This window comes from Pygocentrus nattereri, chromosome 28 (genome assembly GCF_015220715.1).
Source record: "Pygocentrus nattereri isolate fPygNat1 chromosome 28, fPygNat1.pri, whole genome shotgun sequence".
Classification (NCBI taxonomy): domain Eukaryota; kingdom Metazoa; phylum Chordata; class Actinopteri; order Characiformes; family Serrasalmidae; genus Pygocentrus; species Pygocentrus nattereri.
The window spans coordinates 6,275,058-6,297,796 of record NC_051238.1 but is presented as its reverse complement, the minus strand read 5'-3'; the positions used below and the strand labels follow the sequence as shown (position 1 = coordinate 6,297,796).

Here is a 22,739-nt window from a genome sequence, read left to right as displayed (position 1 = left end):
TGTCTGCCCTGCAATGGACTGGCGACCTGTCCAGGGTGTATCCTGCCTTCCGCCTGAAGACTGCTGGGATAGGCTCCAGCACCCCCCCGCGACCCTGAGGGAGAAGCAGCTTAGAAAATGGATGGATGGATGGATTGCTCCCAAAAGTGTTGTGCTATTGTTAGGATGTCAGGCTTGTAACTGTAGAAGATCCTTTTTCAAACAGCTTCTATATAGAACCATATACAGCACATTCTCCATCAACCTGGAGAACCATTTCACCATGCAAAGAACCGTTATGCAGTTGGTTCTTTGAGTGTTCATGGGTCTATGCAGAGCCATTGTCTTTACTAAAGAACCCTTGAAGAACCATCTTTTTTAAGAGTGCAGAGCTACACAGTGTCATCAGAGCATTTTTAATGTGTACAGTATCACCTTTTCAAGTGAATGGAGCATCATCATGTGACCATGTGTGACGTAAACATCAAGGTGCATAGTTATAGCCCAAAACTTGCGCCTCAATAATCCAATAATCTGTCGTTTTATCACAGAGGAGACGTGTAATGATCACAATATCATAGCACATAGTGTGAATAAGTGCCGTTTCAGGGTCGGTTGTTACAGGATCAGATCACACGCATTCCCTTTTTTCTCCCTTTGGTGTAGTAGTGGCCAGTATGGAGGTTCATCTGGTTGAATTGCTTGATCAGGTGTGAGTTTTATCATGACTGTTATTTTGCAATTTACAAACAAGGCAAACCACCAAAGATGTTATAAAGGAAGAGACAGTCCACTGGTGAGAACATGAACGTGAGCGCTTGTGTATGGCGCTTGTAGTGCTCAATGTGGCGTCTGTTTATGGAGAGAGTCCTGCCCTACAATAAGATGAGCCAATTGGCTCGCTGGTAAAGCTGCAAGTCGGAGCAGCTCCTTCTCGTCATATATATTATCGCTGTCCAGATAAAATATTGAGTTATCATGAAATTTTCACACAACGTAAAGAAAATCTGCCGTTCAAATGAAGCAGAAAAAGAAAAATGATCAAAGAAGGAGAAATATTTTTTTGGACTGTGACGGGATGCACAGCAGCCAGAACAAGCTGTTTAGTGCATTATTGAACGAAACACTGAAGACTGTTTGTGTTTATTTTGTCAGATTTTATCTCACACACACACACACACACACACACACACACACACACACACACACACACACACACAACTTTTCTAGGCTGCTTATCCTTTTGGGTCGCGGGGGGTGCTGGAGCCTATCCCAGCTGTCATTGGGTGGAAGGCAGGATACACCCTGGACAGGTCACCAGTCCATCGCAGGGCAGACACACACACACACACACACACACCCCTAGGAGCAATTTAGCATGACCAGTTGGCCTGACTGCATGTCTTTAGCCTGTGGGAGGAAACCGGAGAACCCGGAGGAAACCCACGCAGACACGGGGAGAACATGCAAACTCCACACAGAGAGGCCCCCGGTCACCCGGCCGGGGAATCGAACCCGGGCCCTCCTCGCTGTGAGGCGCGGATTTTCTCAGTGATTTGAAAATGAAACATGCTTTTGGAATATTAAGCATTGCTGAGGGGCGAAAGGCTGTCAAGTGGACTTTTCTTAAAGGACTTTGAAAGCACACATACATTTACCAGTTTTGCTGAGTGACTAAGTCTTACGTTTAAAATGAAAATGCAAGCGCAGCGGCCCCTCCACCGCCTCTCACTGTCTAGTCCGTTGCATCCAAAGTAGTGCACATTGTTTTCGAGGTAACGGACATAGTGACGTAGTGCTTCGGCTAGTTTTTTTGAGGTTGGTCTTAGCTGAGCAGCCGCCAAAGTGATTGCTTCACTTCTGTTTCTTCTCGTACCGCCCCTGAAAAGCCGCCTGACTCAGCTGCATCAGACGCTGTAGGCGTTCTCTGAAAAAGCCCCGGAACAGCTGATGCTGAAGCACGAATGACTGCAGTGTTTTCCCAATTCCAGCCGTGTCTGACGGTCAGAGTGTGTGGGAATCATGTATGACACCAGTGACCAGAGAAATATAATTATCATTTCAAATAATCTTAATTTCTTTTCCTGTTCCACCTTAAATAGTTCAGCAGTTACTTTCTGCCACATAAGACGCCGACTTCAGTCTTGCAAAAATTGGTAAATGAAATATCATTTAACACCATTTTTGCCAGTGAAAGAAATATAGACATACTTTATCTACACTCTTAAAAGAGGTGGTTCTTTAAGGGTTCTTTAGTAAAGAAAATGGTTCTATATAGAACCATGAAGACTCAAAGAACCTTTTGCATGATTAACAGGTTCTTTGCATCGTGAAAGGGTCCTTCAGATTGATTGAGAATGTTGTATATGGTTCTATACTGAAGTGTTCTATGTAGCACAAAATAGGGTTCTCTTATTTGTTACAATGTGAAGCTTATAGTAATAGAAGAACCGTGAACACCCGAAGAACCCTTTGCATGATTAACAGGTTCTTTGCATCGTGAATGGGTTCTTCAGATTTATGGAGAATGTTGTGTGTGGTTCTATATCAAACCTTTTTGAAAAAGGTTCTATATAGCACCAAAAAGGATTTTTCTATTGTTACAATGTCAAGCTTATAATAAAAGAAAACCCATTTTTGTTGCCATGTAGAACCCTTTTTAAGAAGAGTTCTACATGGCATCAGAAGCATCTACAGCACACTCTTCATCAATCTGATGAACCCTTTCATGATGCAAAGAACCCGTTAATCATGCAAAGGGTTCATTGAGTCTTCATGGATCTGTATAGAACCATTTCTTTACTGAATTAAAGATCCTTTAAGAACTCTTTCATGATGCAAAGAACCCTTTAATCATCAGTTCGTGTATCTATACAGATCCATTTTCTTTACTGAAGAACCCTTGAAGAACCATCTATTTTAAGTGTGTCTGTAATGTGTTTTTTCTGTTTTGCACAACAAAAGATATTTCAGATTTACTCTGGTTGTTAAATATGCTTAATATTAGAAAATAAAGCGATGTTCCAGAGTAATAAGTTACTGTTAATCCAGAACCTGTTGAATTATACGCTGTTGGAAATGAAGGTTCTGTGCGGGTACATTTTTCACTCATCAAGGTACAAACAATGTGAAGGAACCTCAAAGGTACAACAGTGATTTTATGGTCCAGTTGTGAACCTTAAATCATTTTTTCCACATAAAAAGTACATATTTGTACCTTTTTTCATAACCCAGTGTTTTAAAATAGGACAATAAAATCAGCCAGGAGACGACACGAGACAGTTTCAGTGGATTATAATACAGTTATGCTCCCTGACTAAAGGTACTGAGATGTAGGCTTGAGGGAACCACCCCAGTGACAGTTTAGTACTTTTATTTCTGTGTACTGTGAAATAATTTTGTCTCCATATCGTCTAGTACTGCTTTACTGTTCTCTCAATCACGGCCTGATACTGATTTTTATCTCTTTTGTGGCTGTTCCAGATCGCCAAAGTACCCACACTGACCTCCTGGAAAATGCAGAATGTCATACCATTGTGTTTAAAAGGTCCACTTCTCTAATCGCGCTGTCAGTAAAATACCGCCGTTATCTTGTTTCGGGGTCATCATGCGTGCAGCTGGCATTTGGAATGTTTAGGAACTGTATCATATGTTGATGTTTTCTGGCTAGGCGGTGTTTGTTAGTCACGCTTTGGGGAAGGTGACTCGTCAGAATGATTGAGTCATGGGTGCCCTTACAACAACAAATCGAGCTTAACTCTTTAGACCCCAACAGAGAACAATGTTGTGGATTCCTGACCACATTCAGAGTTGGAGGCTTTACTGATCACCGTTAACACAAAACGGTTTATCGTAGAACCAGATAAACATGACGATTCCTCAAAAGGACCCACCTCTTTAACCAAGGGACAGAAATCAACACCGAGCTGTCAGGTCAAGCCTGAAGGGGAGTTGGGGAGTTGGACACCGTAATGGTAGTAAATATAAGTGCAGTATTGAAATAATGATAATAATAATAATAGTAATTAATAATAATTTTTATTTAAATAGCACTTTTCGATGATCGCGTGGTGGGTAGCGCTGTCGCCTCGCAGCGAGGAGGACCTGGGTGCGATTCCCCGACCGGGTGACCGGGGTCTCCTCTCTGTGTGGAGTTTGCATGTTCTCCCCGTGTCTGCGTGGGTTTCCTCCTTCCTGTCCAGGGTGTATCCTGCCTTCCGCCTGGTGACCGCTGGGATAGGCTCCAGCACTCTCTGTATTTTTCAGAGGGTTTTTGTAGAAGGCCAGTATCTGCAAATCTAAGGTCACATGATGCAACTTAGACAGGCACTCTGTGATGTAAGTGGTGCTTTAAGGTCATTCTGAGCTTTAAAAACTGGCAGCAAACCTTTAAAATCAGTTCTGAATGATACAGGCAGCCAGTGCAGTTCATTTAAAACAAGAGTGATCTGATTTGTTTTTGTCAGGACGCTGCTGCGTTTCGTACGAGTTGTAAGGGATGTGTAGTTTTCTTGGGAAGTCCAGTAAGAAGATCATTACAGTGGTCAACTCTGCCTGTAACAAATGCGTGAACAAGTTTCTCTGCGTTGCTCTGAGGGAGAAAAGGCCGAAGTTTAGTGATATTTCTCAAATGATAAAAGCTACTTTAGTGACTGTTTGCATGCACGATTAAACAGCTCAGAGTCTTAAGGTCACACCCAGGTTTTGTACTTCAGGTTTGGTATCTCAAGTTATTTTTCTGTACAAATGTTCAATATTTAAGTTTTTCCATGATTGTAGAAATTTTTGTGACCTCTACTGAGTAATATCTGACACACAGCTGCTTAGTCTGTCTACAGGATCTTGATCTTCAGAAGGAGTAGAAATGTATAGCTGGGTGTCGTCGGCACAGCTATGAAAATGTATACGATGCGTCCTAATGACATCACCTGCGTAATTAAAATAAGAGTTTCTTAACGTAAAGAATAGGGACATTAACTAATGAGGCTCCTCCTTATTTCTTAGCAATAAATACGATAATCACCAAGACATGGAAACGCTTGTACACAGTTTCCTGTTTTCTGCGAATGTTTGTGAAGGTTCACAGTTTCAGGAGGTAGTTCTACACGGACCCACAGGGCAGCTGGACAGGCGGTTACCGCTGAAACAAAATGTTCATACAGAATCGTTCAAACTTAACTGGTCATAAAGAACAAGTTTGCCACAAACGTTCACCACGTGCCCTCCTCTCCATCGGAGCGCTTCATTCTCTGCTGCGGGGAGCATCTGCTCTCAGAGGAGAGTGAGACTCTCACAAGAGCACGGAGAGATGCTGACTTTCCTCCGTTTTAATAAAGATTTATGATTGTAGAATTTAATTGCAACAGAGTGTAAACAGACAGCAGAATGCACTGTTTAAATTTAGATCGAATTTTTTTTTTTATTTACTTGGTTAACCTTTTATGCTCATGGGTATATTTTGGTTTGACCATCTGAATTCACACGACCAGATCCTGAGGCAAATTATTCAGTAACTGCATGAAATAAATGGACATTTTTATTTTATTAATTTATTTAAAATTATATCTCCTCAGATTAACAGAACGTGTGTTTTATGATCTCCACATATCACTACATGCTCACAGTTTACTGCTGAGAGCCAAAAATCTCAGATGCTCTTTGTGTTATTTTCTAAAAGTGATGTTTCCAGAGCAGATCACTGAAGAGACGCCGTCTGTTTATAGTTTAGAGCCCAGATTTGGGGAAAAACGGGTCGACTATCACTAGAAAAACAAAGTTCAGCTTCTTTTATTTTAAGGGTTTAAAATGACGTCACTGTCTGTTAGACTGGAGAGAAGAGCTGCAGCCTCACACGACGCCCAGCTTCTGAATGGAGCTGATGAAATATGAACGTTATGAAGAACATGACGGAGTGCGTTTTGGACCCACAGGTGGTCTGAAGGAGTTGAAGACGTTAAGGGAAAACTGATTTAGTTTTATGTTTTATTGCACATGGTTGGTTTAAAATTTTGACAGGAAAAAGATGTTGCTTTATCTTTTCTATTAGCAGGAAAGTTCATAAACAGTGAATTTCTCATCTTGTTGTCTTTATAGTTAGTTAGCAAATACATGAAACAGACTCAAGCTAAATTTTAAAGCTGATGGCCACATAAGAGTTATTTGGACCACGATTTAAAATCCGAATAACGGATTATTAGTTTCAATAATCGATAGATTTTTTTCGACCAAGAAATTAGTCATTTGTGCCAGTCCTAGTACTCATATAGCTAAAGGCTGCATAAATAGCCTAATAACTTTCTTCAGCTACAATTTCACGAAGCAGTCTGTTTCTTTGAGTTGAAGCAACATAAGGAAGCTGAATGCATCATCAGTCTCTTTGCTGGGTGTAGCTGAGGGACAGAGATTGACTGGAAAGTGGCAAACACAGGAATTCCAGGCTGGCCAGCCAGTTTCTGATTCGTGTAGTCTATGAACTGATGCTGTAATTTGATATAAGATTGGAATCAAACACTGAAATAACGTTCCGGGTCATCAATATTGAGCGAGATTTCTGTTCTGCAGTTCCACAGAGCATAAAGGTAAATTTGTCTGTAGGATTGAACTGAATCCTGCTGGTCTGTAAAGTGAGTTAGAGTCATGCAGGCTGGCCTCTCGCTCTGTTTTTGCCATTTTTGTGTAAGTCTGCCTTGTCTAGCCTGATGTGACGGTGTTTTAAGGGGTCAGGTGGCTTTGGTATGTGTTTTGATCTCTTCCTTTTTAATCTTGTCCTTTTCACAGCAGACTTTTGATCTGTCTTGTAATCTCTGTGTAAGCACTGCAGGTGTGTTCAGGTGCCGTGAGGACGTGATGGGATCCTATTGATCTGTTTTGTTGCTATTTTAGGTGATGTTGTTTGTACGTTACACCTGGCACCTCTCTCCAGGGTCATGATTAACTTTGGCGCTATTCAGAAACGAATTAGAAACTGACCAGAAAAGTGCATTAAAGCTTAAAATCTCCATAATATGGCTCGTTTCCTAGGCCTGCAGTTATTACTGCGTCACCGTGATGGTAGCGTGTTGACTGGTGGTTGACACGTCACTTTCAGTACTGCATCAAACAGAGAACATTCATAACGCTGTATTGAAATGAATCAGCAACACGACCCGCGCTCGTTTCTCTTCCCTCATTTACTGTCTTTCATAGAAACTACTATCAGGGATCAAAACCTGGGGTCTCTGTGTATCGGAGTAATGTGGGTGTGGCACCCACACTGAAATGTCTGGGCTTGTATACAACAATGTCACTTACGATAAACGTGAAAACAAAACCATTGCAGAAACCTGCTTTACTGCCATACTAGCTGGTGTAAAACAAACTTGCATTAAGCTGGTTTGTGCTGCTTGACATTTTATTCTCGTTGATGCACAGCATGCAGTAAGTTGAAGTTAGTTGTGTATAATTAAATTAATTAATAATGATTAAATTGGATGCAGACAACACCAACCCTATATATTGAGGGGGGGGTCGATTCTTAGATGCATCATGATTTATTGATTTGAATCAGTTCACTAATGTCAAAAATTTATTTTCTAAATTTTTATTTATAACAATGTTGACGTAACGCAAGAGGTGGAACTTCAAGTGCAGAAGTGCAGCGCCCGGACAGTCTGTGACGCATAACAAAAACAGCTGGATGAGCGAGAAATCCGACCGGCACCCTCTGCATTAAAGCCAGGTTCGGTCAGGAGTCGGCAACATACACAAATGTTCAGAAAAGCCCATTTGTCTTTTCAACAAATATTAAACCACCTTATATAGACTAAAAATATGAACGAAAACTCAGATATACGCTCACTGGCCACTTTATTAGGTACACCTTGCTAGTAAAAGGTTGGACCCCCTTTTGCCTTCAGAACTGCCTTAAATCTTCATGTCAGACTTTCAACAAGGTGTTGGAAACGTTCCTCAGAGATTTTGGTTGGTTATTTGAGTTCCTGCTGCCTTTCTATCATCTGGAACCAGTCTACCCATTCTCCTCTGACCTCTCACATCAACAAGGCATTTTCATCCACACAACTGACCGCTCACTGGATATCTCCTCTTTTTCGGACCGTTCTCTGTAAACCCTAGAGATGGTTGTGTGTGAAAATCCCAGTAGATCAGCAGTTTCTGAAATACTCAGACCAGCCCGTCTGGCACCAACAACCACGCCACGTTCAAAGTCCCTTAAATCCCCTTTCTTCCCTGTTCTGATGCTCAGTCTGCACTTCAGCAAGTCGTCTTGACCACCTCTACATGCCTAAATGCAGTGAGTTGTGGCCGTGTGATTGGCTGATTAGCTATTTGTGTTAACAAGCAACTGAACAGGTTAGTTCAGTGGCCGGTGAGTGTACTTGTTTACTTTAAGCTTTAGCTAACATTATAGCCGCTTTCATCTCCTTTCTGACAGGAAAATTCTTCTCTAAACGCTGCATATCATCCATTACCACGGCATCTTATGTCTCAGTAACAGTGCATTTTATTGCATGTAAGTGGCAGCAACGTCTCATGTTCTCCAAACAAAATCCTGTGTAAATGGTATTTGATCTGAAGTGTTGAATCGATTGCAGTCAGATCACTTTGTCAGATACGGCTGGGTGGTGTGACCAGTGGGCTCTTGAGTGGTGCAGGTGTCTACGTGTTGGCCTATCATCAGGAGATTGAGAGTTGGATCCTTGGTGATGCTACAGCTTTCACTCTGTCTGGGTGGGTACAGTGGTCCCCCATCCCCCTCCCCCAGCACTGGCAGTTGCCACTTTCCTCTCAGCGTGTTCAGGTATCCGATGATGTGGAAATGATGCAGCGGCACTTCACAGGTCTCAGAGGAAGCCTGTCTTAGTCTTCGCCCTGATAGCGCTGGTAATATTGTGCTCGGGGGAGTCCTAACTAGTGGGTGTAATTGGATACGTCTAAACTGGGGAGACAATTTGGGGGAAAAAATCACAATATTTTAAGACTTCTTCGTGATAAACAGTGTCATTTTGCTAAGGTTTAATAAGTTGGAACAGCCAAAAACGCCTAGAAGTGTTGTGTTTAAAATGTTTCACACACTGCAGTTAAACAGCACTAATTATGCTCTCTTTATACTGAAACATGCAGTGGTTTAGTGTTCTTTGAAGGTCTCATATCATCGAAAATTCTACTTCCCTTGCTTATTTTAAAATAAAGAAATTTGATGTAGCGTGTAAACACTGTTCAAGTTTTAAAACATGCACTTCACTTTCCAGTCCATACAGTCCATATACAGAAACTAAGCTGCTAAAACGGCCTATTTTGAACGAATTACATACATCCACCTATTCAGCCTGCAGCATTCACACTAAAACTATGTGTTTCAGTTCTGGGTGCCGTTTAAATGAGGCACAATACAGGTCAGCCAATCAGAATAGAGCCTGTGTATATATCAATCTTAAGTGCACAATAACAAAAACAGCCAGTTTAATTCTATGAGGTTGGAAAACAGATGCGTAAATATGAATTGTGATTGGTTTTGGTTCATTAAACCACTTAAATGTTATGAGGCGACCTTAGAAAAATATAGCATATGGGTGCTTAAGTACTGAGGATATCCACAGTAGAAAACAGAGGAGCATGTTGAGACATCTTTATTTTTTATGTTAGTCATATTGCTCAGCCCTACTGATCTACTGGTGTACCATAGTATTCATCCTGGATGCTCTGAACATGAATGTACTGTAGTATATGGGATTGAGTAGGCTTGTCTAGTGTGGCACTGTGCATGTGTGTGAGGCAGTGAGTGTCTGGGGCTTTAAGGCCATTACAGAGACAGAACGGTTAGGTCTGACGCCAGTGAGAGGATTGGCCTCTCTCTTGCTCTATGTTGCTCTGTCTCTCCATTAATCCTCTTGTTCAATCTCCTCTCTCTCTGTCTGCATGGAGTAAAGCAGGTCTAAAGGAGCCAGAGCCCAGACTGCTAGCTGTGGAGAGGTTTCTCTCAAGCGTTTCTGACCTCTCCCTGCCTCCACTCCTCTGGCCTCTTTTCAGCGGTTTCCCCATTTAATTGTGGCTTTAGTTTTCCTGCTGGTTGTGCTGCCCAGTCTTATGGCTGAAGGATATGGGGAAAAAATTATGATTAAATTGACCTTAGAAAACAATGGCAATTATCAGATTTTACAGCAAGAAAGTGCCTTTGATGTGCCTTTTAAGCGAGACAGGTGTTTTTGTGCTGTATCAGGTAGAGGTGGGACATTGTGTGTTGCAAACATGTGTTTGCCAGATTGCCCACTGCTGCTATGGGGATGGGCTTTTATCTATATGTTAGGACAGGGGTTGGCAACATGCGACTCTTCTGGTGTCCTGTTGCGGCTCCACAGCAGAGTTAGGTTTTTTTTTTTTAGGAAAAAATAAAATGATCTTCCTTTGCAGTAAACTAAAGCTCTGCTGATTGTTCAACACTGTTTAACAATAAATTATTTTAAAAGCTGCAGTTAATATATAACTGCTAATTCACCAACATTTGACCCTGAAGAGCTGTGTGCAGACTGTTGGTCGCGTAGCAACGCAGACAACAGTCTTGCCCAGCTAGTAGCTAAAGAAAAGCAAAGAGAAAGATTTAAGAAGAATATTGCTCATTTGGAGATGAATGGACTTGCTTTTATAATCACTCCAGCTCATTTCCTGATGCGTTTAATCTGCAATGAGAAACTGTCAGACACTAAAAAGTCATGAAGCAATTCCGTTCTGTCACCTCAGGCACCGTTTAAGGTGGAACGGGAAAGTTTGAACAAGAAGCTGGCAAATGAGAAACGACTTTAGCCTCATAAAAAGTCAAAAGTTGAGAGACGTTTTACGAGAAACTGTTCTTCTTTTGGGGAAAAGTTTCCTGCTAGAGATGTGAGAAAAGTGGCTATAGCTGAGCTGAAGCTTAAAGCAGAGCAAAGGAAGTCTGCATTTTTGTTTATATTTGTTAGCCTGTGCTAGTACATCGGCACATACTGAGACCTGTTTATAGCCAAGATGGTAAAATGGACATAAAACATTGTGGCTCTCAAGGTGGTTAGATTTTTATTGAAAGGACAAAACGGCTCTTCTTTACATTTGGGTTGCTGACCTCTGTGTTAGGGGCTTCACAATAAATGGTATTTTTATTGTTATTGTGATACATCGTTGACAGCTGTGACAACAGGATGAACATAATTAGATTAGTGAGTCTGTAGAATTAGTAACCCAACAATTTCTTCCCTGCCTTGAGCTTGAACCCAGTGCTCATGTATAGACACTCACATTTTGGACAATAGCAAAGTAGCATCATCCATGGAATAAAACTTTGACATTTTAGTTCAGTGAAAAGAAATTTGGCTCAGCTGAATTGATGGCCTAAACGTTTTTGTCTATCTTTCTGGCATCTTGGACAGTTTGCTGAGTACTTGAGTATGTACTTCTCTGTTTGAGCATTCATTTTCTTTTTTTCTCTCTCTCCTCAGTGCACGGTGCAGGTGAAGTTGGAGCTGGGCCACCGTGCTCAGCTGCGGAAGAAGGTCACGTCTGAGGGCTTCACTCACGACTGGATGGTGTTCGTGCGCGGGCCGGAGAACAGCGACATCCAGCACTTTGTGGATAAAGTGATCTTCCGCCTGCACGACAGCTTCCCCAAGCCCAAGAGAGGTGCGCTTCTACTCTGAACCAGTCAAAACTGTGATCCATCTTGAAGATGATTTGGAATGTGGCTGTGTGCACTGTAAACACAATGTAGAAGAAGCGTAATAGGAACTGTGGGCCAGTGGTATTTTTCATGTACATATCTGCTGCTATCGATATGATTCGATACCCTACTGTACATAACACTAAATAAATCAACCAAACGATCTAGTACGGATTAGCTCTCATACTAGATTCACTAAATACACTATATTGCTAAAGGTTTTCACTCAACCATCCAAGTCATTGAATTCAGGTGTTCCAGTCACTTCCATGGCCACAGGTGTATAAAGCCGAGCCCCTAGGCCTGCAGACTGCTTCTACAGACATTAGTGAAAGAATGGGTCGCTCTCAGGAGCTCAGTGAATTCCAGCGTGGTACCGTGATCGGACGCCACCTGTGCAACAAGTCCAGTCGTGAAATCTCCTCACTACTAAATATTCCAGTCAACTGTCAGTGGGATTATAACAAAGTGGAAGTGATTGGGAACGACAGCAACTCAGGAACAAAATGGTAGGCCAAATAAAATGACAGAGCGGGGTCAGCGGATGCTGAGGGGCATAGTGAGCAGAGGTCACCGACTTTCTGCAGAGTCAATCACTACAGACCTCCAAACTTCATGTGGCCTTCAGATCAGCTCAAGAACAGCGTAGAGAGCTTCATGGAATGAGTTTCCATGGCCGAACAGCTGCATCCAAGCCTTACATCTCCAAGCACTATGCAAAGCGTGGTATGCAGTGGTGTGAAGTTGCCAGGAGACGGTACTTGTCTGACTGCACTGTGCCGAGTGTAAAGTTTGGTGGAGGGGGGATTATGGTGTGGGGCTTTTTAATGCTTCAGCAGACCAAAAGATTTGAACAATTTCATGCTCCCAACTATGTGGGAACAGTTTGGGTACAGCCAAAGCAAGGTCCATAAAGACATGGATGAGTGAGTTTGGTGTGGAAGAACTGAAGAACTTGAGAACTTGACTGGTCTGCAGACCTCAGAGTGCAGACCTCAATCCCATAGAACACCTTTGGGATGAATTAGAGCGGAGACTGCGAGCCAGGCCTTCTCATCCAACATCACTGTCATCCACCGCGATCTCAAACCTCTGTCATGACAGTTCATAATCGTGACATAACAGTGTTATATTACTCAACATACTCTGCGGTGTCGACTCATGACGGCATATGACATCTGCCCTGGCATGGATATGTCAGTGCTGTGCAGTGTTGCCCTGTCCTCAAACTACAAATAAAACTTCTGAGACGGAGTTCAAATCTAATCTCATTTAACTTGAACCGAATTGTGACTTCAAACCGAATTGTGACAGAATCCAAAATCATTTCTGACTTCAAAATAAGTGCATCGTTACATCGTCACCAGATCAGTTCGACATTGTAGTTGTTTTTTGGGAGTAGGGCTTGATCGTTATCTACAAGCCTTGACTGTGCTAATGACTAATAATGAATAATGAAATAAAATAATGGAATAAAATGACTTACTTGACAGATTTAATGATTATTTGATTTTTAAAAATTTTGTTTTGTTGTGGATTGTAGTGTGTAAGGAGCCACCGTATAAGGTTGAGGAGTCGGGCTATGCAGGATTTCTAATGCCCATAGAGGTCTACTTTAAAAACAAGGTGAGAGTGCATGATCTGATTCTGCATTTTTCTGTGTTTCTTCTAGGGGCCTCAGTCTTTTTCTGTTTCTCTCGTACTGAAATGAGTCCACCCAGTGATCTGAATGTAGAGGGCTTATATAGAAGTAATACACAGACATCCATTCTTTCTGCATAGCTGGAGGGCACATGTCTGTGGAGACAGATAACACTGGCTGATAAACTACATTGGGTGGTCTAAAACAAGCCCTCTGGCCAGTTGGTACATGCCGCGCTGTTTCCCAAGCAGACCTTATCTGCCATGTGACGATATCAGTTACCTTACATTTGAAAAGAAAGTTTCTGTGTCCCAACCTGCTTTTGACAGCCTATAGACTTCATTCATTCATCCCTGCCTTCCTTCATTCCTTCCTTCCAGACGTTACTTTTCCCTACCTCATCTTTGAATGTCTTAACTAGAATATCTTAACCTTTTATTCTTTTGTATGTATGGCTGAGCGATATTGATAAATCTCCATATTTTGATATTTTCCAAATATGTCACTGTGTCACAGTATCAGATGGTATTTAAGTTAGTATAAAGAGTTACTGTTCTAATAATAATCTAATAAATTAGCATTAATACATTTAAGTAAAGCATTAGTAACATTATTGCAGTAATAATTATTAATTAATTATGCATTAATAATATTAAAACGTCACCCTGTTAATAAGTTAGCACTAATAATGTTATTGAACTTGTGCATTATGTTAATGAGGCCATATATTCATGAATCTAATAAATTTGCATTAATAAGTTTAGTAAGTTAGCATTAATACATTTTAATTACTTTTAATAAAGTTATTCTGTTGGCATTCATAACATTCATTCAAAAATAAAAAATGTTAAGTTAATACTTTAGCTGTAGTGGAGGTTTTTGACCCAGGCTTCAGTAAAGTTAATAAGTTAATATTAATTAGGATAAAATTATTTACAAATCTGATATAGCTTGTTTTGATTGGACTGTTTTGTTCCATTATATTTCTCTTGAAATTACACCAAAAGGGAACCTTAACCACTGATATTTACCAGGCGGAAAGCTTGTTCTGGAAGGGAAGTCCACTATTTATTCCATTTTTATGCATTTCAAAAACAAACTGCTTGCCAATAAACACAGAGCTGTTTTATGGGAATTTTGTCCCGGATCACTCAAGTACTTTGCTAATGATATTACTAAACATGGGGCGGGGGGATCTTTATCAGTCTAGGTATGGATAATGTATTGTCCAGCACTTCTTATGGGTACGAGTGTCGTCAGTTTGTTGAATACCAGAATGAACTTGGTGCTCAATTTAGTTGCAGTATAACTCATAATATAAATCAATACAGGAGGAGCCAAAGAAGGTTCTCTTCAACTATGACCTTTTCCTGAACCTGGAGGGAAACCCTCCTGTCAATCACCTGCGCTGTGAGAAACTCACCTTCAACAACCCGACCCGAGACTTTCGCCGCAAACTGGTCAAAGCTGGCGGGGTGAGTGAAAGACTGTTGGGGGGGGGTACGTTTGTGAGTATTGAGCTGACTTTCTGTAAACTCAGCATCTTGTGTGTTCATGAGTAGAAAGCTTAGTAAGCTCAAAAATCAAACGTAGTTTATCAGCCAGGACGTTTGGTATGTAAAATTCACTTCTTCAGTTTATGTTTAGCTCACGCTCCACCCTGAAAACTGTGATAGAAACAGATTAAAAAAAAAAAAAAAGCAATAGCGTAGTGAGAATGGAAGTCATGTGTTTGGCACTACGTCCTCTGAGAGCTGTGATGATGAAGAGGGACAGCAGATTTAGCCCTCTTTAAATATGTCAGTGCCCAGTTAGTCTGCTGTTTCTGAACTGTTAAGGTCAAGACCATGGTTAAGGTTAGAGTTGACAGAGGGCTGTCAAAACTGCATCACGCTGCATCGGCAAGCTCGTCATCTTGAATGTGTGCATAACCATATTTGATGTAATTTCAGAATTCACGTTTTGGGGTGTGTGTGTATGTATATATACGACATACCTTATGAACAAAAGGTGCAGACTTATAAGTTGGGAAAGTCATAAACTATAAAAATGCTATTTGAATTGCGGAAGTGGTTAAAATGCCCTTCTTTGTTCTCTAACATTTTATTCTTTCTTTCTTTCTGTTAACAGATCATTGTGGTGCCAGAGGGGGCAGAGGTTGTGTCCAGGCCGAGCCCAGATTACCCCATGCTTCCAACCATCCCCCTGTCTGCTTTCTCTGACCCTAAAAAGAGTAAAGGCTCTCAGGCCCCAAAGGTCTGCAAAACCAGCTTTAAAGAACTGTTCATGCTCTTTGCATATCTCTTATCTGTCGGCCTTTATCTTCTCTAAATGTCATTACATCATGTGGACTTAATGTGAAAGTGAAATATCTCACTCCCACAGGTGTGGCATTTGTTAAGATATGAGGTTTCTGTCTTTATTTTTTGGCTAAACTCTGGAAAAAAAAGTCTTTTAAGCTTACTATACAGTCTAGAAGTAATCAGATAGTAATTGGAGGCAGTTTTTCTTGTTCGTTCTCTGGCCCATTGGATAATAATGATAAATAGTAATAATAATTATATATATATATATATATATATATATATATATATATATAGTAGAGTATACTTCATATCTATAGTATAATGTAATGTATAATATAATATGCGATTTAGGCTTTTATTGAATAATAATTATTAATTTAATTCCAAACTTTTAAGTGGTACAGGTCCTTGTGTATACTGTAGAAATTTGTGCTGGTGTCTCTCCACATCAATTATTTTTCTAATTTAGTCCAGAATTACTTTTCTGAGTACCAGCTAGTGCTCAAACCCCACTGTTCGACCCTTTCCACTGCAGAACTAATCCATCATTCCTTCAGATCAGTAGACTAGCTTTGTTTTTGAAGTTTGAAGGTTTTCCATTCCTTGTTAGGTGCTTGTATTGCAGTTCATACGTCTAACGAATTAAAGCAAGATGTTTGGCTCTTCTTGGTTTTTGAAGACACTAATATAAATGCAGTGTGCGTTGCGGGATTCGTTGACCAGTGAAGGATGGAATTAAAGCCGTTAATGCTCGCTCGCTCTCTCTCGCTCTTGCTCTCTCTCTCTCTCTCTCTCTCTCTCTCTCTCTCTCTCTCTCTCTCTCTCTCTCTGTCTTGCGTTCTCTCTCTCTTTTTCTCTCTTACTGTGCAGGAGCTCACTAAAGATAACAGTGGAAGCACTAAAGCTCCAAAACCTCACAAACCCGCCAAGGAGCATCGGGAGCGGCCCCGAAAAGACTCCGAGAGCAAAGCCTCATCCAAAGGAGACGGAGATAGAGACGGTGGTGGCAGCAGCAAGAGCAGCCGAGAGTCTTTGTCATTTGCCTCATCGTCCTCGTCTAAGAAGCCGGAGATCAAAGTGAAAGAGGAGAGCAAAGCTCCACCCAAAGCTGCTTTCAAAGAGCCGAAGCTAACACTGAAGGAGTCCAAAATGGAAGGTATGTCTCCTAAAGGAGGCGGGCCAGGAGCCGGAGCCGGAGGAGGGGGCGGGGCTTCTTCAGACAGCAAATCAGCCAGCAAGCGGCCCTCCAATGCAGACTCGCCCAAACCCAGTGTCAAAAAGCCCAAAAAAGGTGGAACAGAAGGCCAAAAGAGTTCTAGTGGTGGGAGTTTCCCCAGCACCTCCCCCCGTGTCTCCTCCTCCACCGCACCATCGGGGTACGGAGAGAAAAAGAGCTCCAAAGACAAGGGACGCTGGGTAAAGGGCAAGCCGGATGCCCAAGAGGTCAAAGAGCCTAAGAAACCACCGGAATCCGACGAGTCCAATTCAGATGATGAGGTTTCATCCAAGTCTGAGGTTAGAAGCTCAACCAACTGTGTTGGATGAGCTTTAAATGCTCGATCTGGGATGTTTTGGGATGTTATGATTAGATTATAGTTAGGGACGCACCAATAGGTGAATTATAGGCTGATGCCAATAACTTACATTTTTCAAGTACGTGCAAAAGTTTAAAAAATCCACAGTTGAATTACAGCTTTCAGTGGTTTTCTAAATGAAGATAACATCCTCTACAAGGAACAAGCTTAAAATGCATTTTTAGAGCACAGTTTCTGTTTACTTGCTGAGTTAGTGTTTCAAGATGCATGAAATGGTTTCCTACAGAACTGGAATTGAAGTGTTGCTCTCCTGATGCTTTGCTTTTTAAAGTGTTTGTTTGCATAGAGATTGTGTGAATGTTTTTGTGTAGACTGTATATACTCTTCAGTACTGACCTACAATGGGCACAGCATCACTGAATCACTTCTCTTTCATTTCTCTTTTCTTTTCTCTCTCTGTCTACAGCAGTCTGCCCCCTCTAGTCCCTCAAACTCCAGCTCCAGTTCAGAGTCCAGTTCAGACTCTGATTTTGCGCCGCAACAGAAACAAGGTCAAGGTAGGACCCTGTCTGCTCCGTTACAGACCCTCCACAGATTGATTGATTTAACAGTGTTGTTTACAAAGAACATGCATGGCCAGAATTTACTGCTGCTTGTGGAATGTAAGTCGCATTTAGTTTGTAGCTGTCCTGCTTAATGTGGATTATTTTTGTGTTTGTTAAAATTTATCAAATCTGGATGCTGCTGTCGGTGATAAAGTTTGCACCTGGGTGCAGAGTGAAATGGGTGGGAGGGGGGCGTGCCCCCGTGTTCAAGTGAAGAACGTTTTCCTGAATTTGCTTAGAAGTTCTAGTGGTTGTGCTTTGTGGGTCCTATTTTGTTAAAAGGTTTGTTCATCCTTCTACTTGTTGTAGAGCAGGGGTGTCAAACTCCACCAGTAAAAGGGCCATATTAAAAGTATCATCAAATCTGTGAGCCAGAGAAAAAAATTCAGAAAGAAAAAAATGTCTATTTCATTTTTAATTAATGTTGTGCTGTAACCCGAACTGGCCAGTGTTAATTCAGAACATGCAACAAATTCAACAGTGAAATACAGACATTTGTAGTTGACCTTGAAGGACCCTTGAAATATTAAAAATGTAAATGTCCCCAGGAGCTCAGTCTTTTAAACCTACCCGAACTAGACACCTGGCATCCTTTCTTTACTGCTCATTAAGAATTGGGCTCAGTTTCTGAGCTGCTGAGCCAACATTAAGTGTTTATGATGGTTGCTGCTGTTGGGGTAGGAGAGTCAGTACACATCATGTTGCAGTGCATGCTGGGAACTGTAGTGCAGCACTTTGTTAAACAAGCTAGTAATAATAGAAAATGTAAATACTTTTGCGGGCTGAAAAGTGCGGACCTGATGTGGCGCCTTGTGTTTGACGCATGGGTCATAGAGAATAACATTAATCGAGTAATTCAGTGCAGTCAAGTAATCTTGACCATCTTCGTGTCCCTGCAGGGCCGCTGCGCTCTATGGTGGAGGACCTGCAGTCTGAGGAGTCTGATGAAGATGACAGCAGCTCAGACGAGGAGACCCCAGTCAAAAACAACCCACCCAATCGCGACTCCAGGTCCCTGGCCCTTCCTGTTTCTCTTCATTTCATTTCTCTGTATTTGCAGTATGTGCTAGTCTTTGTCTCTCTCTCTCTCTCTCTCTCTCTCTCTCTCTCTCTCTCATCTCTTTCTCTGTGTGTTAGTTTCTTTCTTTCTCTTTCTGCCTCTCCTTCGATCTCCCCTCTTTCTTTTTCCTGTTTTGCCAGTTTCTCTCTCCTCTTTACTTCTTTCTATTTTTGTTGTTCTTTATTTGTTCTCTCAGCACAAGTGGAGAGGGAAAAAAAAAAACTATTTGCTTGTAAATATGTAAATATTTGCCCAGCTAGGCGACTCCTTCCTTTGCTGCAGTCTCCATCAGATATAAATCTATAGTCCATACAGTCTCACTACCTTAACAGTGCTGTCTCCTGCTCAGGGGTATGGGTCTCACCTTTGCTCTGTATTCTTTACCTTTTTCCTCCCTAGGCTGAGTTTAGACAGTGAGAGTGACAGCAGCGATGGCCCACACCGGCCCAGCCGAGACCCCCCACCCCCGCCCCAGAAACACACGACCTCCAATAACAAGGTGAGCCCAGGATTCAATCAGTGAACAATCAGTGCCCAGTTTAACCCCTTAAACACTAAGGGCCAGTTTCCCATACCCAGATTAGGTGTAAGCCTGAAAAGACGTAGACTAAGTAGACCAGTTTAGACTAGGAAGATCTACCTGTCTGTCTAGCAGCCTGTAATCTGTCTGTCTGTCTGTCTGTCTGTCTGTCTGTCTGTCTGTCTGTCTGTCTGTCTGTCTGTCTGTGTCTTGTCTTCTCTGTCTGTCTGTGTCTCTGTCTGTCTGTGTCTCTGTCTGTCTGCCTTTCTTTCTGTCTCTTTGCAGTTATGTATCTGTGTCTCTGTCTGTCTATCTATCAATTTGTGTGTCTCTCTGTCAGGCTGTGCATACCTGTCTGTCTCTCTAACCATCTGTATCTCTGTCTCTGTCTATTCTTTCTGTCTCTTTGCATATCTATCTATGTATCTATTATTGGTCTGTCTCTCTGTGTGTCTGTGTATATCTATTGGATCATCTATGTGTGTATCTTTTTTTTTTTATCTGTGTCTGTAAACATCTTGAAATTCAGGACACACAGTCGTTTGAGTGTTTTACACTTATTGATTAATCACAGTGTTAGTAAATGTTGCACGTCCCCTTTAACCAGTATGACCTTCAGCTAATTACAGTAGAGTCCCAGAGTCAGAGAGGCTTCATAGCATTTTCAGAGATTTGAAGTGCTTTTTTCTCCTTGTTAGTATGTCAAGTTGAGAAATGATTGACAGGTGGCTGGAGGCCTTACTGGATTACATTCCTGAGTCACTGTAAACGAGTTGGTGTAATGAGATCGTGAGTCAGAGGAATGTGGCACAACTGGCTGCTACTGGTTAGATCACTGTAATCTGAAGACAAACTGTGACAACTGCACACATGTTGCAGGAGTGGAAGTGCTGGAAATACAAGAGTGAATTAATTCAGAATTAACCTTTCTGTTCCTCTCTGTCTCAGGTGCCGGGCAGAAAAAGCCCAGATCCTTGCCTGAGGCAGGAGAAGGCCCTGAAGAAGGTTTACGACAAGGTAGGAAGGGTAAATCAACTTTTTTTTTCATTTGGCACCTCACACCCTGCTCAACTTGAACTTGTTAACGTTTTGTAAGCCCCTCCCCAATAACACAGAACGCTGTGTGGACTCTCAAGCATGCTTTATGGTAGGGCTGCGCAATATGTTTGCTAATCATTGTCTCAGTATTGGCCTTTACAGTTGTGATATTGCACAAGGCTGCAGTGTTAAAATGAAGCTCTAACACATTTCTTTGTATTGTTTGCTGTGAGTATGCTGACCAACCACAGCTTTACCTGTGAGTTTATGTGGAAATTTGGGTGCTTCAAGTCACGACGTTCACATGATCAGGAAAACAAAAATCAAAAAAGCAAAGGTGCTCTGCTCTGTCAAAGTTGATATTTGAATTTGTCATTATTCAGTGTTTTTAAGGCATTACTTTGAAAGAAGGACAAATAAATACCTCAAACAAAAACATTTTCAAAGCAAACATTTTTTTTGCCAAAACGATGCACAGTGTTTTGAGTTTGTACAGTTATTTAAAATACACTGCCGGCTCTAAAGCACACTAGATGTATCAGGTGTATGAGACACAAATCAAATTTGTCACATCACATTTACACAGGTGCAAAGGGGAGTGAAAATCTTATGTGCCCCCCTTGGAGACACCTCTGCCTTTTGTGCTGTAGACTGGGTTTCAATCCCTGCCTGGGCAAGCATACTGCCCTATACCAATAAGAGTCCTTGGACAAGACTTCTGACACTACCTCTGCCTCCTGTATAAAAATGATCAAATTGCAAGTCGCTCTGGATAAGAGTGTCTGCCAAATGCCGTAAATGTGTTATATTTATATATATATATATATATATATATATATATATATATATATATATACACACACACACACAAACACAAACACACAATTTCACAGCTGTCAGAAAAAAACCTCGTATCTCCAGGTTTGTAGTTTTCAGTTTTCGGAAGGCAGTATACACCCTGGACAGGTCGCCAGGCCATCTCAGGGCAGACAGAGAGACAGACATACATACACATTCTCACACACACACTCACACCCAGGGGCATTTAGCATGTCCAATTGGCCTGACTGCATGTCTTTGGACTGTGGGAGGAAACCGGAGAACCCGGAGGAAACCCACGCAGACACGGGGAGAACATGCAAACTCCACACAGAGAGGAGACCCCAGTCACCTGGCAGGGGAATTGAACCCAGGCCCTTCTTGCTGTGAGGCGACAGCGCTACCCACCACGCCACCGTGCCATTTTTGATATGGTTGATTATATATATTCTTCCACTATATATATCTTTTGATAAATATTTTGCCCCAGAGAAGTGACACAGTATGTGTATACAGGGTTAGTCAAAAGTCACAGGACACCGTTTTATTTTATTTTATTTTTCATGCTGTCACAAGCCTCCACGATGCGATGCTCAAGGTGGTGTTTGTTGCAGATTTTCGCAGCACACAATTTGAGATGACCCGAGAGATAAAAGTCGATTTAAAAAAAAAAAGAAGAAAGAAATAAAACCTGTCCTGTGACTTTTGAGTCACCCTGTATATGTTTGTAGTTCTGATAAGAAAAAAATCCCATCTGAATATTTAGAATTTTTGTGCCTTTTTCATGCATTGAGTATCGCTGCTGTCGGAATAAAACTTTATATCTCCAAAGTGATAACTTTACACAAGAAGCAAAAGACATACTTTACTTTCAATGTAAGTCAGTTCAATTCATTTTGGGCTGTATTCTTTTGGTCTATTCATCATGAAATTTACACACAATGACTGTTTACGTGCAAAGATTTTTACCAATCCAATTGAATACATTCTGATTACAGGTTCAGGCTGAGGTGTTTATTCTCACTCTACGCAATAATCTGATGGAAAATCTTCGTTTACATACACATTACAAGTAATCCAATCCAAAATGATGCGCATGTGTGGAGAACCACTTAGAGTAAACGTTACCATACCAGCAAACATCAGGTGAGGTCCAATCCGAGTGAGATGAGTTTTCAGACTGCGTGCTTGTGTTTTGAATTGCTATTAATATGTCAGGCTCAGAAAAGGCTCCTTTACATGTACTTATAAAGGAAGCGGTGAGAGGAAGACGTCGTGCTCTGAGAAACATAAGCTTGGACGTCCGTCCCACCGCCGTCTTTTTACGGTCAGAGTATAAACCTCGTCTCCTCTGCAGACAATGACAGGCCGCACATGCAGGACGGATTTAAACTTTCCGAATGGAAATCAAATGCATGCGTTTACACAGATATTATTCTTCTATATAACAGATTATTTACAGGGTTACACACTTGTTCAATCGGATATAAATTGTTTTCCGAATAACCTCAATCGGACTAGACTATTCCGATGGAGGTGTTTACATGGACGT

General features: G+C 41.5%; 1 protein-coding gene across 4 annotated transcripts in view; it reads left to right on the top strand.

Moving 5' to 3' along the window:
- The window catches only part of mllt1a (MLLT1 super elongation complex subunit a), a 33,281-nt gene that overhangs the window by 2,569 nt on the left and 7,973 nt on the right, over positions 1 to 22,739 (top strand). Inside the window, exons 2-10 of one of the 4 annotated variants that reach the window (XM_017686459.2) lie at positions 11,445 to 11,625; positions 13,206 to 13,288; positions 14,636 to 14,779; positions 15,435 to 15,560; positions 16,481 to 17,125; positions 17,615 to 17,702; positions 18,650 to 18,761; positions 19,210 to 19,309; positions 20,279 to 20,356. In XM_017686459.2, the coding sequence (XP_017541948.1) occupies positions 11,445 to 11,625; positions 13,206 to 13,288; positions 14,636 to 14,779; positions 15,435 to 15,560; positions 16,481 to 17,125; positions 17,615 to 17,702; positions 18,650 to 18,761; positions 19,210 to 19,309; positions 20,279 to 20,356 (1,557 nt within the window). Of the gene's footprint in view, positions 1 to 11,444; positions 11,626 to 13,205; positions 13,289 to 14,635; positions 14,780 to 15,434; positions 15,561 to 16,480; positions 17,126 to 17,611; positions 17,703 to 18,649; positions 18,762 to 19,209; positions 19,310 to 20,278; positions 20,357 to 22,739 lie in introns of all 4 variants that reach the window. The other 3 variants (XM_017686461.2, XM_017686458.2, XM_017686460.2) reach the window with 3 other exon arrangements.